Here is an 18,457-nt window from a genome sequence, read left to right on the forward strand (position 1 = left end):
AAAAACAGAAAGCAACACAACGCCTCTCTCCTATTTGACCTAGATAGTTTGTGTGTATACAGTGGGGGGGGGGGGGGGGGGGGAGTATTTGATCCCCTGCTGATTTTGTACGTTTGCCCACTGACAAAGAAATGATCTGTCTATAATTTTAATGGTAGGTTTATTTGAATAGTGAGAGACAGAATAATAACAGAAAAATCCAGAAAAATGGATTTCAGAAATGTTATAAAATGTTTTGCATTTTAATGAGGGAAATAAGTATTTGACCCCTCTGCAAAACATGACTTAGTACTTGGTGGCAAAAAGCCTTGTTGGCAATCAGAGGTCAGACGTTTCTTGTAGTTGGCCACCAGGTTTGCACACATCTCAGGAGGGATTTTGTCCCACTCCTCTTTGCAGATCTTCTCCAAGTCATTAAGGTTTGGAGGATGACGTTTGGCAACTTGAACCTTCAGCTCCCTCCACAGATTTTCTATGGGATTAAGGTCTGGAGACTGGCTAGGCCACTCCAGGACCTTAATGTCCTTCTTGAGCCACTCCTTTGTTGCCTTGGCCGTGTGTTTTGGGTCATTGTCATGCTGGAATACCCATCCACGACCCATTTTCAATGCCCTGGCTGAGGGAAGGAGGTTCTCACCCAAGATTTGACAGTACATGGCCCCGTCAAATGATGCGGTGAAGTTGTCCTGTCCCCTTAGCAGAAAAACACCCCCAAAGCATAATGTTTCCACCTCCATGTTTGACGGTGGAGATGGTGTTCTTGGGGTCATAGGCAGCATTCCTCCTCCTCCAAACACAGCGAGTTGTGTTGATGCCAAAGAGCTCCATTTGTCTCATCTGACCACAACACTTTCACCAGTTGTCCTCTGAATCATTCAGATGTTCATTGGCAAACTTCAGACGGGCATGTATATGTATTCTTGAGCAGGGGGACCTTGCGGGTGCTGCAGGATTTCAGTCCTTCACGGCGTAGTGGGTTACCAATTTGTTTTCTTGGTGACAATGGTCCCAGCTGCCTTGAGATCATTGACAAGATCCTCCCGTGTAGTTCTGGGCTCATTCCTCACCGTTCTCATGATCATTGCAACCCCACGAGGTGAGATCTTGCATGGAGCCCCAGGCCGAGGGAAATTGACAGTTCTTTTGTGTTTCTTCCATTTGTGAATAATCGCACCAAATGTTGTCACCTTCTCACCAAGCTGCTTGGTGATGGTCTTGTAGCCCATTCCAGCCTTGTGTAGGTCTACAATCTTGTCCCTGACATCCTTGGAGAGCTCTTTGGTCTTGGCCATGGTGGAGAGTTTGGAATCTGATTGATTGCTTCTGTGGACATGTGTCTTTTTTACAGGTAACAAACTGAGATTAGGAGCACTCCCTTTAAGAGTGTGCTCCTAATCTCAGCTCGTTACCTGTATAAAAGACACCTGGGAGCCAGAAATCTTTCTGATTGAGAGGGGGTCAAATACTTATTTCCCTCATTAAAATGCAAATCAATTTATAACATTTTTGACATGTGTTTTTCTGGATATTTTTGTTGTTATTCGGTCTCTCACTGTTCGAATAAACCTACCATTAAAATTATAGACTGATCCTTTCTTTATCAGTAGGCAAACGTACAAAATCAGCAGGGGATCAAATACTTTTTTCCCCCACTGTATAGATATATCTCTCTCTCTCTCGCTATTGATATGTAGGCTACGTGTGCCTTTTTAAAAATGTATGTAGTTCTGTCCTTGAGCTGTTCTTGTCTGATGTTCTGTACGATGTAATTCTGTATTATGTTTAAATTTGTGTGTACCCCAGGAAGAGTAGCTGCTGCTTTTGCAACAGCTAACGGGGATCCTAATAAAATACCAAATCAATTATAGGCTATAGCAGCAATATGATTGACATAAAATAGCATGCAACTAAAGACCATATGTCCCATGATTTTCTAAAATGGTCATTACTTTACAGGTAGCCATATCTCATATTAGGCCTCTCCTTTTGGGAGAGCAACACAATTGTGACAATAGCAGGTATTGAACCCCTGCCAAATGATCACCAGACAGGTACGCTAACCTCAAACCTAGTAGACATGCATTATAAAAAGCTCTGTTAATGTATTATGAGTAAACAGCCTCAAATAGAAAAGACGAGTGCTTCTTCCAGGCCGCCAATAAATTACATCATGCAATGCAACCCTCGCTTGCGCGAGAAGGCAGAATGTTTCTGCTGCTGACAGCACAAGCTTTTCGGCGGGGCTTGTTGCGTTGGCTACTTTTGCAAGAAGGCAGAGCGGTTCGATGCTGGTTGATGAATTTGACAATGAATGTACTAGGAAAATACGTTTTTGTCGACCAGAGGTGACAATTGTTCAAGCTTATTGATAATCGTTATAGTAATGAAGTATTTCAAAACATGAGCATAAAAACAGGTAATAAAAAACATGAATTATATTACTTCAGTCATCTGAAAAGGGCGCGTAGGAGCTCCTGTGAGGAGAGTGGTGTATCCAGGAAGAAAATGAATCTTCTGAAATTTCATTCGTGATCTTATGCTGCCATCTATTGGAATTATTTAGCAACTGCGGTAGTACTGAACAATTGTATATTCTTACTAAAGTAGTAATTACTCAGAATTGCAAAATATAAAATGTTCTAGTTTATTTTATCATTTAAAACCATAAAATAACCATTTAAACCATATTAAACAATGAAACTGATAAACACCATACATTCAGGCGCTATCATTTGTTGACTTCTGTAACCGTAAAAGCCTTGGTTTCATGCATTTTAACATCAGAAGCCTCCTCCCTAAGTTTGTTTTATTCACTGCTTTCGCAAACTCCGCCAACTAACCGGTGCCCCCACACATTGACTCCGTACCAGTACCCCCCCCCCCTGTATATAGCCTCGCTATTGTTATTTTACTGCTGCTTAATTATTTGTTACTTTTATTTTCAATTCTTTACTTAAAATCAGTGTTTTCTTAAAACTTCTTAAAGCATTGTTGGTTAAGGGCTTGCAAGTAAGCATTTCACTGTAAGGTCTACCTGTTGTATTCGGCACGTGACAAATAAAATTTGATTTGAATGCCAAGCGTCACATCTGGAGTAAACCTGGCACCATCCCTACGGTGAAGCATGGTGGTGGCAGCATTATGCTGAAGGGATGTTTTTGAGCAGCATGGACTGGGAGACTAGTCAGGATCGAGGGAAAGATGAACAGAGCAAAGTACCGACAGATCCTTGATGAAAACCTGATCCAGAGCGCTCAGGACCTCAACAGGAAAACGACCCTAAGCACACAGCAAAGACAACGCAAAAGTGGCTTTGGGACAAGTCTCTTAATGTCCTTGAGTGGCCCAGCCAGATCCTGGACTTGAACCCGATCGAACATCTCTGGAGAGACTTGAAAATAGCTGTGCAGCGACGCTCTTCATCTAACCTGACAGAACTTGAGAGGATCTGCAGAGAAGAATGGGAGAAACTCCCCAAATACAGGTGTGCCAAGCTTGTAGCGTCATACCCAAGAAGACTCGAGGCTGTAATCGCTGCCAAAGGTGCTTCAACAAAGTACTGAATAAAGGGTCTGAATAATAACGTAAATGTAATATTTCCATTTAAAAATGTTAATACATTTGCAAACATTTCTTAAAACCTGTTTTGATTTGTCATTATGGGGTATTGTGTGTTGATTGATGAGGGGGAAAAAAATATTTATAATAAGGCTGTAGCGTAACAAAATGTGAAACAAGGCAAAGGGTCTGAATACTTTCTGAATGCACTGTGCTCCATGCCTTGTGTGGTCTGGTTTGGATTAGATAATGCATGAATAAACCATTCTAAAGTTAAACCTACTTCATGTCCTGTGGTCTAGTTTGGGTTAGATAACATTAAGGTAAACCTACTTCATGTCCTGTGGTCTAGTTTGGGTTAGATAACATTAGATAACATTAAGGTAAACCTACTTCATGTCCTGTGTGGTCTAGTTTGGGTTAGATAACATTAGATAACATTAAGGTAATCCTACTTCATGCCCTGTGGTCTAGTTTGGGTTAGATAATGTTATCTAATGTTAAGGTAAACCTACTTCATGCCCTGTGTGGTCTAGTTTGGGTTAGATAACATTAGATAACATTAGATAACATTAAGGTAATGCTACTTCATGCCCTGTGTGGTCTAGTTTGGGTTAGATAACATTAGATAACATTAAGGTACACCTACTTCATGCCCTGTGGTCTAGTTTGGGTTAGATAACATTAGATAACATTAAGGTAAACCTACTTCATGCCCTGTGCAGTCTGCCTGGCGATGTCCATCAGCTGGAACATTTGTAGGTTGGTCTCTTGGATGTGGAGGTGGTGGTAAAGGCTGGAGCCGTCACACCACTGGGTCACTATCGCCAGGTTGTCCTCAGTCATATAGCCCATGAAGAGCAGGATGTTGACGTGACGCGTCTTCCTGTAGAGAAACACAGAGAGAAGGACTTTATTCTCTCCCCAGTCTCTTTATTGGCATGACGTAACAATGTACTGCCAAAGCGTACTGTAGAGATTAAGTGATACATTTACAATATGAACATAATAGTCAATATTGTCGACGGGACAACAGTAACAACAATAATCAAGGATCAAAATAACCATACATTGGACAATTACAACGGCATAGAGAACATGTGCAGGTTGGTTGGTCTGTCAGACACTGTCCCTCATATTATGGCAGCCAGCAATGTAGTGCGCTGCCAACCCACAGCTCTCTGCGTCCTCCCCCAACAGGACGGGTAGCCTATCCTCATCAGAGAGGTCTTTGAAACATTGAATAAGGGTTTACATTTTGGGACTTTCCCCCTCTAATTGTTTTATATTTTATCAGGAAATGCAGCTGTCTCAGGTTCTGTTGTAGTACAGTGGCTGCACAGCCCTTCCTCTACAGGGAGCCAGGTTTTCCTGTGTCTACCCTTCTCAATGGCAAGGCTGTGCTCACTGAGCCTGTACTTTGTAAAGGTTTTGATCAGTAACCATGATCAAATAGTTTGCCATGGTGTACTGTCAATTTAGGGCTAGATAGCACTGCATTTTGCTTTGTGCTTGTGTTTCCCAATAGGTAATGTAGTTTTGTTTTGACTGTGTTGTCATTTGGTTTATTCTGCATTATTGGATGTTCTGGTCCTGAGGCTTCAGTGTGTTAGTAGAACAGGTTAGTGAACTCAGCCCCAGGACCAGCTGGATGAGGGTCCTGAGGCTTCAGTGTGTTAGTAGAACAGGTTAGTGAACTCAGCCCCAGGACCAGCTGGATGAGGGTCCTGAGGCTTCAGTGTGTTAGTAGAACAGGTTTGTGAACTCAGCCCCAGGACCAGCTGGATGAGGGTCCTGAGGTTTCAGTGATAGTAGAACAGGTTTGTGAACTCAGCCCCAGGACCAGCTGGATGAGGGTCCTGAGGCTTCAGTGTGTTAGTAGAACAGGTTTGTGAACTCAGGCCCATGGACCAGCTGGATGAGGGGACTCTTTTCTTTGCTCAGCTCTTGGCATTGCAGGGCTTGGTAATGATATGAGAGGGGGCCACTGTATTTTAGATGTTTCTAAAACTTAATTGCTCTTTTCTGAGTTTTTATTATTAGTGGATATTGGCCTAATTCTGCCTTGCATGCATTGTTTGTAGTTTTCCTCTGGACATGTAGGATAATCTTACAGAACTCTGCATGCAGGGTTTCAATTGGGTGTTTGTCTCTTTGGGTGAAATCTTGTTTTGTAATTGGACCCCACACCTCACTGCCATGAAAGGCAGTTGGTTCAATGACACATTCAATAAGTTTTAACCAAATTTAAATAGGTATTTCAATTATGTTTTTAAGGGTGCAGAATGTCCTGCGTGCTTTCTATCTCAGTTCATTCACAGCCTCATTACAGTGTCCAGTGGAGGAGAGTGGGACTTTCATTTAGATACAGAAATAAAACCCTAAATAAATCTGGGTGTCTCATTGAGATAAAAACCTCTTCTGCAGAGAGCCCTGGACAAACTCTACAAGTCAAGTCTTACTAATATCTGACCTGAGGACAGCCACTTCGTTCCTGAAGGCCTGGAATTGTTCTGGAGTCGGATCTACCACCTTCAGGATCTTCACTGCTACATCACCTGGTGAAGAGAAACAACACGTTTGGTGCCTGATGAACACAATCCGGGTGAAAGTCAACCCACTTGCTGATAGAAAATAAGCTCCCAGGTCCTATCCCTAAGGCCAGGACCTGTCTGTCAACACCACTCACCGTGCCACTTCCCTTTGTAGACTGTCCCGAACGAGCCAGAGCCGATCCTGTTCTGGAGAACCACCTCACTGGCCTCGATCTCCCAGTAGTAAGAGGAAGCTCTCTTATCTCTGGGACACTGTGGGAGAGAGATCAGTACTGTGAGCTAGTGATGTCACATACAGAACATAAAGATGATCTAGAGCAGATGAAGTAGAAATGACAAATACATCCAGAACCTGAGAAACAGGTTAGCACCTTCCTATTCCTCTCAACTTACCATTCTGTTTTTCACCTGAGTGTTAGAGGAGCCAGCCCTCTCCTTGTGCATGGGGGCTGGTGCTCGGGACGAGACGGACTGGGTCTGGGACCAGCATGTTAGACTGAGGTCGGAAGGGCTCTCTGGAAATATGGAGAGATATGGAAGAGAGAGATGAGACACACAGATGGAATAAAGAGAGATGAGGAGAGACAGATGAGAGCAACGAGGAGAGACACAGACGGGAGAAAGAGATGAGGGAGCGATGAGGAGAGAGATGAGGAGAGAGATGGGAGAAAAAGTTGAAGAGGGAAAGGAGGAGAGACGAGAGAGAAGGAGAGAGAAATAGGAGAGAGAGACGAGGAGAGAGAGTTGAGGGACAAGGAGAGAGATGAGAGAGACAGGGAGGGGGAGAGAGACAGGGAGGGGGAGAGAGAGAGAGAGGATATAGATAGAGAGACAAGGAGAGAGAGGTAGTGAGCTCATGGGCTCCTGAGTTCTTCTGCTTAAAGATAGAATTACAGTTGGATAAATGTTGATAAACTATACATTTTTTTCGCAAGGACTTATACAGGATACTAACCTCAACATTAAAACCTTCATTCTGGTAATTTTGTCCAAAATCAAGGTTTTAGGTTTGGATTAGACTATTACTACCAAGGACTATCAAGAAAAAACTTCTAACAAACCAAAATCGGCAGAAGAAACACAGAGGAACCTGGAAATACCATCCAACAAAAAACTGAGTGAGTAATGTTCAGTCTGAAGCTACTTCTGAAGACAAAAAGTAAAAGACAATCTCTAGGTCATTTAGTTATATAAAGCTAAGTAAATAAGTATATTAAGTTACCAAGCTGCTAGGACAGAAGAGACCTTGGTGGCACCTTCAATTAGCACTTAAGTGTGAAGTCAGATGTGTAAAAACTCTTGAGTCCAACAATGGCAGGAGAGTTTCACAGTTTCACAGAAAGCTGAGGTGTGACAGAGAGCAGGACACACCCCAACCCAACCCAAGCCAAGCCAGAAGAACAGCCCACTTCAGACCCGGACGTCATCACCACAATGGGACAGACAACCCGACAGACCCCACCCCCTCCTAACAGCCCTCCTGACAATCCCCACACATCCACTGAGGACACACAAAAGCCAGAGACTGTGCTCCTCATTGACTCAAATGGCAAATACAGTTGAAGTCAGAAGTTTACATTCACTTAGGTTGGAGGTTAAAACTTGTTTTTCAACCACTCCACAAATTTCTTGATAACAAACTATAGTTTTGGCAAGTCAGTTAGGACATCTACTTGGCGCATGACAAGTCATTTTTCCAAAAATTGTTTACAGACAGATTATTTCACTTATAATTCACTGTATCACAATTTCAGTGGGTCAGAAGTTTACATACACTAAGTTGACTGTGCCTTTAAACAGCTTGGAAAATTCCAGAAAATGATGTCATGGCTTTAGAAGCTTCTGATAGGGTAATTGACATCACTTGAGTCAATTGGAGGTGTACCTGTGGATGTATTTCAAGGCCTACCTTCAAACTCAATGCCTCTGATTGACATCATGGGAAAAAAAATTAAAAATAAATTGGAGACCTCCACAAGTCTGGTTCATCCTTGGGAGCAATTTCCAAACGTCTGAAGGTACCACGTTCATCTGTACAAACAATAGTACGCAAGTATAAACACCATGGGACCACGCAGCCGTCATACCGCTCAGGAAGGAGACGCGTTCTGTCTCCTAGAGATGAATGTACCTTGGTGCGAAAAGTGCAAATCAATCCCAGAACAGCAAAGGACCTTGTGAAGATGCTGGAGGAAACGGGTACAAAAGTATCTATATCCACAGTAAAACGAGTCCTATATCAACATACCCTGAAAGGCCGCTCAGCAAGGAAGAAGCCACTGCTCCAAAACCGCCATAAAAAAGCCAGACTACGGTTTGCAACTGCACATGGGGACAAAGATTGTACTTTTTGGACAAATGTCCTCTGGCATGATGAAACAAAAATAGAACAGTTTGGCCATAATGACCATAGTTATATTTGGAGGAAAAAGGGGGATTCTTGCAAGCCAAAGAACACCATCCCAACCGTGAAGCATCATGTTGTGGGGGTGCTTTGCTGCAGGAGGGACTGGTGCACTTCACAAAATAGATGGCATCATGAGATGTGGATATTTTGAAACATTTCAAGACATCAGTCAGGAAGTTAAAGCTTGGTCACAAATGGCTCTTCCAAATGTACAATGACCCCAAGCATACTTCCAAAGTTGTGGCAAAATGGCTTAAGGACCATAAAGTCAAGGTATTGGAGTGGCCATCACAAAGCCCTGATCTCAATCCTATAGAAAATGTGTGGGCAGAACTGAAAAAGCGGGTGCGGGCAAGGAGGCCTACAAACCTGACTCAGTTACACCAGCTCTGTCAGGAGGAAAGGGCCAAAATTCACCCTACTTATTGTGGGAAGCTTGTGGAAGGCTACCTGAAACGTTTGACCCAAGTTAAACAATTTAAAGACAATGCTACCAAATACTAATTGAGCGTATGTAAACTTCTTACCCACTGGGAATGTGATGAAAGAAATAAAACCTGAAATAAATCAATCATTCTCTCTACTATTATTCTGACATTTCACATTCTTAAAATAAAGTGGTGATCCTATCTAACCTAAAACAAGGATTTTTTATTAGGATTAAATGTCAGGAATTGTGAAAAACTGAGTTTAAACATATTTGGCTAAGGTGTATGTAAACTTCAACTGTACATTCAAGAGGATAAACTTTTTCCGAAACACTAAGAGACTAAACTCTGGTGCCCAAAGACTAGGCATGCCCTGGAGCTGTTGTCAGAGGACAGACTAGGGTCCCCCAGACACATCATAATTCACATGGGCACAAATGGCCTGAGGGCCCAGCAGGAAAGTGTGTCCACAGCACTCAAGGGAGTGATTGAAAAAGCTTCTTCCACTTTCCCCAACGCACAAGTGTTTATCTCCACCCTGCTATCACATAAAGACTTCCACCCTGCCACCATACAGCAGGTGAATGCAAGCTTTTCACGAGACTGTGCCTCAAAACTTAATGTCTACCTGGCCCACCACCCCACCCTGGACTTGAACCGCCTTAACGACCAAGTCCACCTCTACAAGATAGTAATCACATCTTTTACCAGGACCCTGAAGGATGTCACCCGCAACCGTAGCCCCAGCACCTCACACAGGAGCAACAGAGCAACGGACACCCCACCCAGACCAGCGGGACCCCCACCCAGACCAGCGGGACCCCCACCCAGACCAGCGGGACCCCCTCCGGAAGGACCTGCACCTAGAGAACCCATGAAACATATGTTTCCCATGCCGATAAAGCCCCATTGAATTGAGATGAGGAGAGAGACAGGCATGTCTTCATTCTAACTCCATTTCCAGTAGTGTAAAATACTTAAGTGAAAATATTTTAAAGTACTACCTAAGTATTTTAGGAGGTATCTGTACTTTACTATTTCTGGCAACTTTTACTTTACTACATTCCGAAAGAAAATAATGTACTTTTTACTCCATACATTTTCTCTGACATCCAAAAGTACTCGTTACATTTTGACAGGAAAATTGTCCAATTCACACACTTATCAAGAGAACATCCCTGGTCCCTACTGCATCTGATCTGGCGGACTAACTAAACAAATGCTTCGTTTGTAAATGATGTCAGAGTGTTGGAGTGTGACCCTGGCTATCCGTCAATAAAAAATAAAAAAAATGGTGCCGTCGGGTTTGCTTAATATAAGGAATTCTAAATTATTTATACTTTTTCTTTTGATACTTAAGTACATTTTATCAATTCCATTTACTTTTGATACTTAAGTATTTTTAAACCCAAATACTTCTAGACTTTTACTCAAGTAGTATTTTACTGGGAGACTTTTACTTGAGTAACTTTCTATTAAGGTATCTTTACTTTTACTCAAGTATGACAATTTAGTACTTTTTCCACCACTGTCCATTTCTCACCACGACATAGTACATTGAAATACAGTGACATCTTTTCAACGTATGTGGTTAAAGTAGTTACCAGATTCATGACTTCTCATGGCATCCTGTGAAATAAGAGAAGAGGGGAGAGATTATTAGTATATTTATTGCCAAAGCCCTCATATCATCAAATTTAACAGTACATTTATAGCATGTTGAACATGACAGAATCATACAACTCTACTTCCCTCTGAGAGACAGGTAGTCTACAGGTCTTTACTGCCCTTCATGTTTAATAGTTCCCCACGGTGACAGGCTCTGATTGGCTGAGTAATACATATTCACGTAACTCTGGCTGGGAGCCAATCAGAGGTGACACAGCTTAAAGCAGGTATCAAATTACAGCCGTGTAGTCTCTAAAGCTCTTGTCCTGTCTACTCCTAACTGTTACGCCTATCCTTTTAGCCAAACTAGAGATGTTTATTTTACCTTTCTTTAACTAAGCAAGTCAGTTATGAACACGTTCTTATTTTCAATGACGGCCTAGGAACAGTGGGTTAACTGCCTTGTTCAGGGGCAGAACGAAAGATTTTTACCTTTCGGTTACTAGTCCAACACTCTAACCACTAGGGTCTAACCACTAGGCTACCTGCCGCCCCGAGAGGCGCGGCCGCTCCTAACTAGAGGTGGCCACTCCTAACTATACTGAACAAAAATCAGCAGCAGGGTGGTGCTGACCATGTGTACGTTAGGGGTAAGAGTTAGGGGTTACCTTGAAGGCGGTGCTGTCCAGCGGCAGGGTGGTGCTGACCATGTGTACGTTGGGGGTGGATGTGGATCTCAGTCGGTGGGAGAGCACAGCCGGTCCAGCCCCCAGTAGAGACCCAGGGGCCTGGTTGAAGGCATGGAGGGTAGAGTGTCTGTGGTGGGAGCCGAGACACAGAATATATCACTAACAACATCAACCATCCACACTTTATACTGTACAGCTCACTGATGACTATGGATAAGTGTTTAAACAGTATCTGAATCCATCTAAGGACTCTGGACAATTTAAAGTATAGGTTTATAATGAACTTTGCTAGACAAGTCTAATCCATGTCAAAACGACACTTAAATGTATGACAAGCCATCCATTTTGGCTTTAGCTTTGCATTCACTGTCGCTCCCTCTAGCCCGCAGAGGGCTGGGGCCCCTCCCTCTAGCCCGCAGAGGGCTGGGGCCCCTCCCTCTAGCCCGCAGAGGGCTGGGGCCCCTCCCTCTAGCCCGCAGAGGGCTGGGGCCCCTCCCTCTAGCCCGCAGAGGGCTGGGGCCCCTCCCTCTAGCCCGCAGAGGGCTGGGGCCCCTCCCTCTAGCCCGCAGAGGGCTGGGGCCCCTCCCTCTAGCCTGCAGAGGGCTGGGTCAAATATTTGTTTACATCCCTGTTAGTGAGCATTTCTCCTTTGCCAAGATACTCCACCCACCCGACAGGTGTGGCATATCAAGAAGCTGATTAAAGAGCATGATCATTACATAGCTGCACCTTGTGCTGGGGACAATAAAAGGCCACTATAATGTGTAGTTGAGACACACAGCACAATGCCACAGATGTCTCATGTTTTGAGGGAGCATGCAATTGGCATGCTGACTGCAGGAATGTCCACCAGAGCTGCTGCCAGAGAATTGAATGTTCAATTCTCTACCACAAGCCGTCTCCAACGTTGTTTTAGATGGCAGTATGTCCAACCGACCTCAACTCACAGACCATGTGTAACACGCTTCTTTTCACCTGTGGGACCGTCTTAGACCAGCCACCTGGGCAGATGGTGAAACTGAAGAGTATTTATGTCTGTAATAAAGCCCTTTTGTGGGGAAAAACCCCTGATTGGCTGGGGCTGGCAGCCCAGTGGGTGGGCCTGGCTTATTTTTATAGAAAGGTGGATTTAGATTTGTAGAAACTTGGATTTATACAGGATACTACCCTCCACAACATAACCTTTACTCTAAAACAAAACTCCAAACCTACAACCTGATTTTGGACCAAATTACCTGGAAGGATTCTACTACCAAAGATTCTTATTCCCAAGGACTATAGAGCAAATGCTCTGGCAAACCAACGACCAGCAAAAGAAACAGAAACCTGAAACTACCATCCAACCTGGAACTGAGTGAGTAATGTTCAGTCTGAAGCTACTTTTAAAGCCAAGAGAAAAAAACACATTACAATAATCTATTTTAATTAATAAGGACTGGATGGACAGAATAGATCTTCAATTAGCACTGAGGTGTAAAGTGAGAGGTGTCAAAGCCCTTGATCCCAACAATGGCAGGATAGTTTCACAGCCTCCCCGACCCAAATGCAGAGGACTTTGAAGCTCCCTCCCTCTGTGCAGAGGTCATTACAATACAGTACCCCCTGGATGTAAAAAATGAGAAGGCACAGAAAGAGTACAAAAAGAAGCTCCTCACGGAAAATCCTGAGCCAATGTTTGCTGACTGCTACAAAAATGTAAACAACCTAATTTTCCACACAGACCATCCCCTGGCATGCCGCAGTGCTAATTTAGTATAGAGCAGACCTAACCCACTCTATTAAATCAATTAAAACAGGAACATTTTACATCTGGCTAGAAATTCAAAGGGAAATGATCAGAGAAAAATGTCTTCCTGTGTGCTACCTAGATCCCCACCCCACTAGAATATCCAACTTCAATGAAGACAGCTTCTCCCTCACTAGCTTTAAGCACCAGCTGTCAGCTGTCAGAGCAGCTCACAGATCACTGCACATAGCCCATCTATAAATAGCCCATCCAACTACCTCATCCCCATACTGTATTTATCTTGCTCCTTTGCACCCCAGTATCTCTACTTGCACATTCATCTTCTGCACATCTATCACTCCAGTGTTTAATTGGTATTTTTAATTACTTCGGCACCATGGCCTATTTATTCCCTTACCTCCATTATCTTACCTCATTTGCACACACTGTATATAGACTTTTTCTACTGTATTATTGACTGTACGTTAGTTTATTCCATGTGTAACTCTGTGTTGTTGTATGTGTCAAACTGCTTTGTTTTATCTTGGCCAGGTCGCAGTTGTAAATGAGAACTTGTTCTTAACTAGCCTACCTGGTTAAATAAAGGTGAAATAAAAAATTTAAAAAACACAGGGGGACAAACACCTACTTGGAGTTGACAGCATCAAATTGGTCACATGCAGATGTTATTGAGAGTGTCGCGAAATGCTTGCGTTCCAAGCTCCAACAGTGCAGTAGTATCTGACATTACACAACAACACACACAAATCTAAAGTAAAAGAAATATATAAATATTAGGAAGAGCCATGCCGGAGTATCATTGACTAGAATACAGTTTATACAGTGCATTCGAAAAGTATTCAGACCCCTTGACTTTTTCCACTTTGTTAAATTACAGCCTTACTTTAAAATTGATTCAATATGTGTTTCCTCAATCTACATACAATACCCCATAATGACAAAGCAAAAAAAATGTGTTTTTTAGCTAAAAAAAAAAAAGAATCTAATAAAAAAAAAAAAAACTACTGAAATATCACATTTACATAAGTATTCAGACCCTTTGCTATGAGACTCGAAATTAAGCTCAGGTGCACGAGACATGGCAAGAAGGGCCTTCTATGCAATCAAAAGTAACAAAACTCAACATCCCAATTAGGATCTGGCTAAAAATACTTCAATCTATTATCAAACCCCTGGTTGTGAGTAGGGCTGTGGCTGTCATGAAATTTAATCCGCCGGTGATTGTCAAGCAAATAACTGTTGGTCTCACGGTAATTGGTCATTAATTAACTTAAACACCTTTATCTTCTCCTGGCTTCCACACATATTCTACAAGCCACTGATGCTGACCTTTGGAACATCTACATTTTAAAAAGTCTTAATAAATCCATGTAATATAGCCTATACCATCACAATAAATCCATTATTTATTTTAGACAGGTCTAAAGAAACATGATATGAAGAAAATGTAGTCTACTTCAGAAGAACAGAATAACATACTCTGAGTTGTCCTTATGTTAGGTCCTGATGTGGCTGTGCCATATGGCTGTGGGACTACACTAGTTCATTTAGCAGGTCCTGATCTGGCTGTGCCATATGGCTGTGGACTACACTAGTTCATTTAGCAGGTCCTGATCTGGCTGTGCCATATGGCTGTGGACTACACTAGTTCATTTAGCACACTAGATATGCTTAGAATTCTGTGGCATCATTTAATAGTACTGTATCTGAATAAAATAGAAAGGATATTTTCTCAAAAAGATTGGAGGTAGAACACACATGCAGCTATTCTGTGTTGAGTGGTTAACAAGGAAGTAGGTACTCCTATATGCTTAACGTAGAGTTATTTATGTAACGTTAGTTCTACAAACATTGGGCTATATATTTCGATTTTAAATACATTTTAAGGCTGCATGATGACGACTAATGAGAATTTGAAAAAAGTTGCATGAAAAGGCATGAGCTCTGCTTTGATTTTTGCGCAGGCTGCACACACTTCATCAGTCTCTCATTCACAATTTGACAAGCACTTGATAATGCCTTGAATTTCATGCCAGCATGCCCTTTGTGTGGCCGTAATGCAAAAAAATCCATGCCTTTTGCGGCCTGTGGCCGTTGTGCCCTTGGCCCGGAGTGTTCTGTTGTGGCCTTCTCCCTGTGTGTTTCGCGCTCCAACGCACCTCTCACTCACATGGCTCTCCATCACGTGCTCGGGTCTTTCTCACAAGCTACAAGTGAAGACAGACACATCGGGGACGCAACTCCGTGCGCCTTATCCAATTCCAGGGTGCATATTGAAGATTTTGGAAGAACTGTCCACATTTACTTTTCGTCAGCCAACAAGATGAGTAGGCCTAACGAACAGCAAAAGCACTAGCCTGTCAATCTACTATCCCCCATAGTACAAAAGTTGACCTACTCTATTCTGTGCAAGAAATATAAATTCCAAACATAGTCTGGGACAGTTATGGGATACGATAGATCAAATTAATACAACCACAAGCAACAAAAAAGCTTTTTTTACACAATGTGACTGATGCAACAGATCAGAACGTTAAGCTTTAAAATGTTGAGAACCTATTAGGCCATTTCTTCATTATAAGCGCAACAATGCGCACATGGCAGTAGGCTATAAGCGCAATTGTTCCATTAGCGGAAAACACCATTATCAAAAATGACTGCAAATGTGCTTATGCATGTAATGCCTTTATTATAAAGGTGAATTTTTATGGTGAAAAGCATCTTCCTGGGCAACATCCACAAGTGATAATATATCATTCACAAGTCTAATATTGTCACCCATCAGACTATTCTTGATTTAATCTTGTCTTTACATATATTATTTAGTGTATGTGTGAAATTTGTTTTGATTTAGAATGGACCATTGCACCTGTCACGAAACCAGGTGCAAAAATACATGTTTAATAGCGAATGGAGGACGCTTTTCCTGTGGTTCATTTTCATGCCAGCCAGGTAGGCTATACTCCTGTTGTAAAGATAAGCGATGTGCTTACTATTAGGAAAGTTGAGAAATAAATATAGTAGGTCTAGCCTATAGAAAGCTGATGGGATCCTCCTATTTTTAATAGAGGCCATCACTGTTTTCTCACTCAATTTCATAGACTATAGAGATACATGAGCTCATGGACTCTCATGAAGTGTTTGATTAGATTTTCCATTACATTTGCATTGATGTCAGAGTGAGAGGGACAATAGAGTGCTGAGTACCAGGCAGTTAGCTAGTTTGGTAGGCTACTAATGACCATCAGCAGCATCAGAGCTTGGGGAAGCCTAATTACTGTGACTAAAAGGTCACATTGAATTGACTGCCTTCATGACTCGTGACCGCTGGTATGGCGGTAATATGGTCACCGCAACAACCCTAGTTGTGTGGACTACGGTCCACTCACCAACCAAGATTTCACAAAATGTACATAGCCAACAATAACACATTTGAAATGTCTATATTATTTTAAAACAGAGTACCGTTTACTGATTGCTTATTTCCCTTGCTTATTACCTATTTCACTTCCTTTGGCAATGTAAACATATGTTTCCCATGCCAATAAAGCCCCTTAAATGTAATTGAATTGAGAGAGAGGTGGAAAGAGGGAAAACTTGTACCTGACAGGAAATCTGGAGAGCGAGTCTCTCAGACGTCGTGATGTTAGAGGAGGGAGAGATGGACCACCAGTCTCTCCAGGGGTAGGGAACAGGCTGGGAGGAGAGGAGAGAAGAGGCAGGGTTACAACATATTGTCATGGATCACCATATAGTATATTTACCAGGCTTTATCACAGTATCATTATGAATAGGACTTATAGGACTGTTCTGGGACCAACTTATCATAACTGATACCATCAGTAAAGCAGAGACAGGATAGAGAGAGAGAGCGAGAGGAGAGAAAGAAAGAGACACACACAGGAAAGAGACACACTAGAGGGAGAGAGATCATGAACAGATGAGCTCCCGCATTTATCAGCATGTTTAAAAAAAAAAAAAAAAAAAATAATGATTTAGAGTAGGGCTGGGCAGTATACTGCATTTTACTATAAACCGGTATTGATGCACGGACCGGTTTAGGTTTTTACTTTACCTTCTATAAAGGATTTGAATGTTTTGTTTGTGATACACCGTGTGTAACATCCATTTTATAGTCTCTCTCTCGTTAGTTAGTTAGCTAAATGGCTAATAAAAAGGACAGTCAGAGCAAACGTAGCTAGCTAATACAGCCTGATACCAGTGCTGGTGGAGGCCTAAATCATAATGTTTGTGCAGCAGTATCTTCTAAATCAACTTGACAAGTCAGTTAAGAACAAATTCTTATTTACAATGACGGCCTAGGAACAGTGGGTTAACTGCCTTCTTCAGGGGCAGACCGATTCAATGTAGCACCCTTTCGGTTACTGGCCCAACGCTCTAACCACTAGAGTACCTGCATAGTACAAAACAATCCGAACGGAGAAAGACCCATAGAATTTTTTTGCGAAAATATATATATATTTAAAAAAAAAAAAAAAAAAAATAAAAAAATATATATATTATATTATATTATATTAATTAAATATATATATATATATTTAATTAATATAATATATATATATATATATATATATATATAGCCACCCTAGGGTCACACACTACTCATAAAGCAAATGTAGAACTTTTATTAATCCAAACAAACACTATATAGGCCCCCGAGATCAGTCTTCTGTCCACCTCATGCCCACCGCCCCTGCAGAAAGGACCTCAACATGACAGCCGCACATATGCCCAAGCCGTGAGCAGGCCAGACAACAGAGGACTAGCTTCGGGACATGTTTCTGAATGTCCTTGAGTGGCCCAGCCAGAGCCCGGACTTGAATCCGATTGAACATCTCTGGAGAAACCTCCATTGAAAGAATCCAAGATGGCAGCATGTCAAGTCGTTCGTCTGTGACTAGTAGTTAACCTATTCATTTAATCTACACTTTCCTTGTTGTGTAGTGCAAACTATTTTGTTTTGCTGGTGTTAAGATCACGGGTCTCCCGCAACTCTGATCATTTTTTATCACTCTTTGCCCTTCCTTACTCAAAGTTTACCAAAGTAACCCTCTCTCTGACTGGGCTGGGTTCTATCCTCAGCTTTCCCTCTGCGGAGTGTCTCGTCCAAGCTGCTCCTCTTCATTCTCCACCAGGCTGTCAGTGGCAGCTCAACAATTTCCAACCCGTTGTCTCAATCGACCCCCAATCTACTCACACCTCACACACACACACAGTCCCTCTCCCCTTACTTTTTCTTGGCCTTGATTTGTCGCGTCTCAGAGAAAATGCTAATTTGTGTGTTATTGCTTTGTGCACCGACTTTACTGAACTCTGGAGAAAACGAACATTGTCGCTAGGTGAGTACATCTGACAATGTGCTCTCCTGTCCAATAGACATTTTGTCTGCGGGAACTCGCTCTTTTTCACTGCGTCCACTCATCCAAGTGCTGATGCATTTGTGT

The 18,457-nt window shown here is 42.3% G+C and overlaps 1 protein-coding gene across 2 annotated transcripts in view; it reads right to left on the bottom strand.

The window, feature by feature from the left end:
* raf1b (Raf-1 proto-oncogene, serine/threonine kinase b) overlaps positions 1-18,457 on the bottom strand; it is a 67,009-nt gene that overhangs the window by 25,253 nt on the left and 23,299 nt on the right. For both annotated transcript variants that reach the window (XM_029692702.1, XM_029692701.1), the window contains exons 6-12: positions 16,596-16,688; positions 11,225-11,372; positions 10,553-10,577; positions 6,507-6,628; positions 6,248-6,365; positions 6,032-6,116; positions 4,268-4,444 (exon numbers count right to left, since the gene is read on the bottom strand). In XM_029692702.1, the coding sequence (XP_029548562.1) occupies positions 4,268-4,444; positions 6,032-6,116; positions 6,248-6,365; positions 6,507-6,628; positions 10,553-10,577; positions 11,225-11,372; positions 16,596-16,688 (768 nt within the window). The remainder of the gene's footprint in view (positions 1-4,267; positions 4,445-6,031; positions 6,117-6,247; positions 6,366-6,506; positions 6,629-10,552; positions 10,578-11,224; positions 11,373-16,595; positions 16,689-18,457) is intronic.

Source organism: Salmo trutta, chromosome 16, assembly GCF_901001165.1.
Source record: "Salmo trutta chromosome 16, fSalTru1.1, whole genome shotgun sequence".
NCBI lineage: Eukaryota > Metazoa > Chordata > Actinopteri > Salmoniformes > Salmonidae > Salmo > Salmo trutta.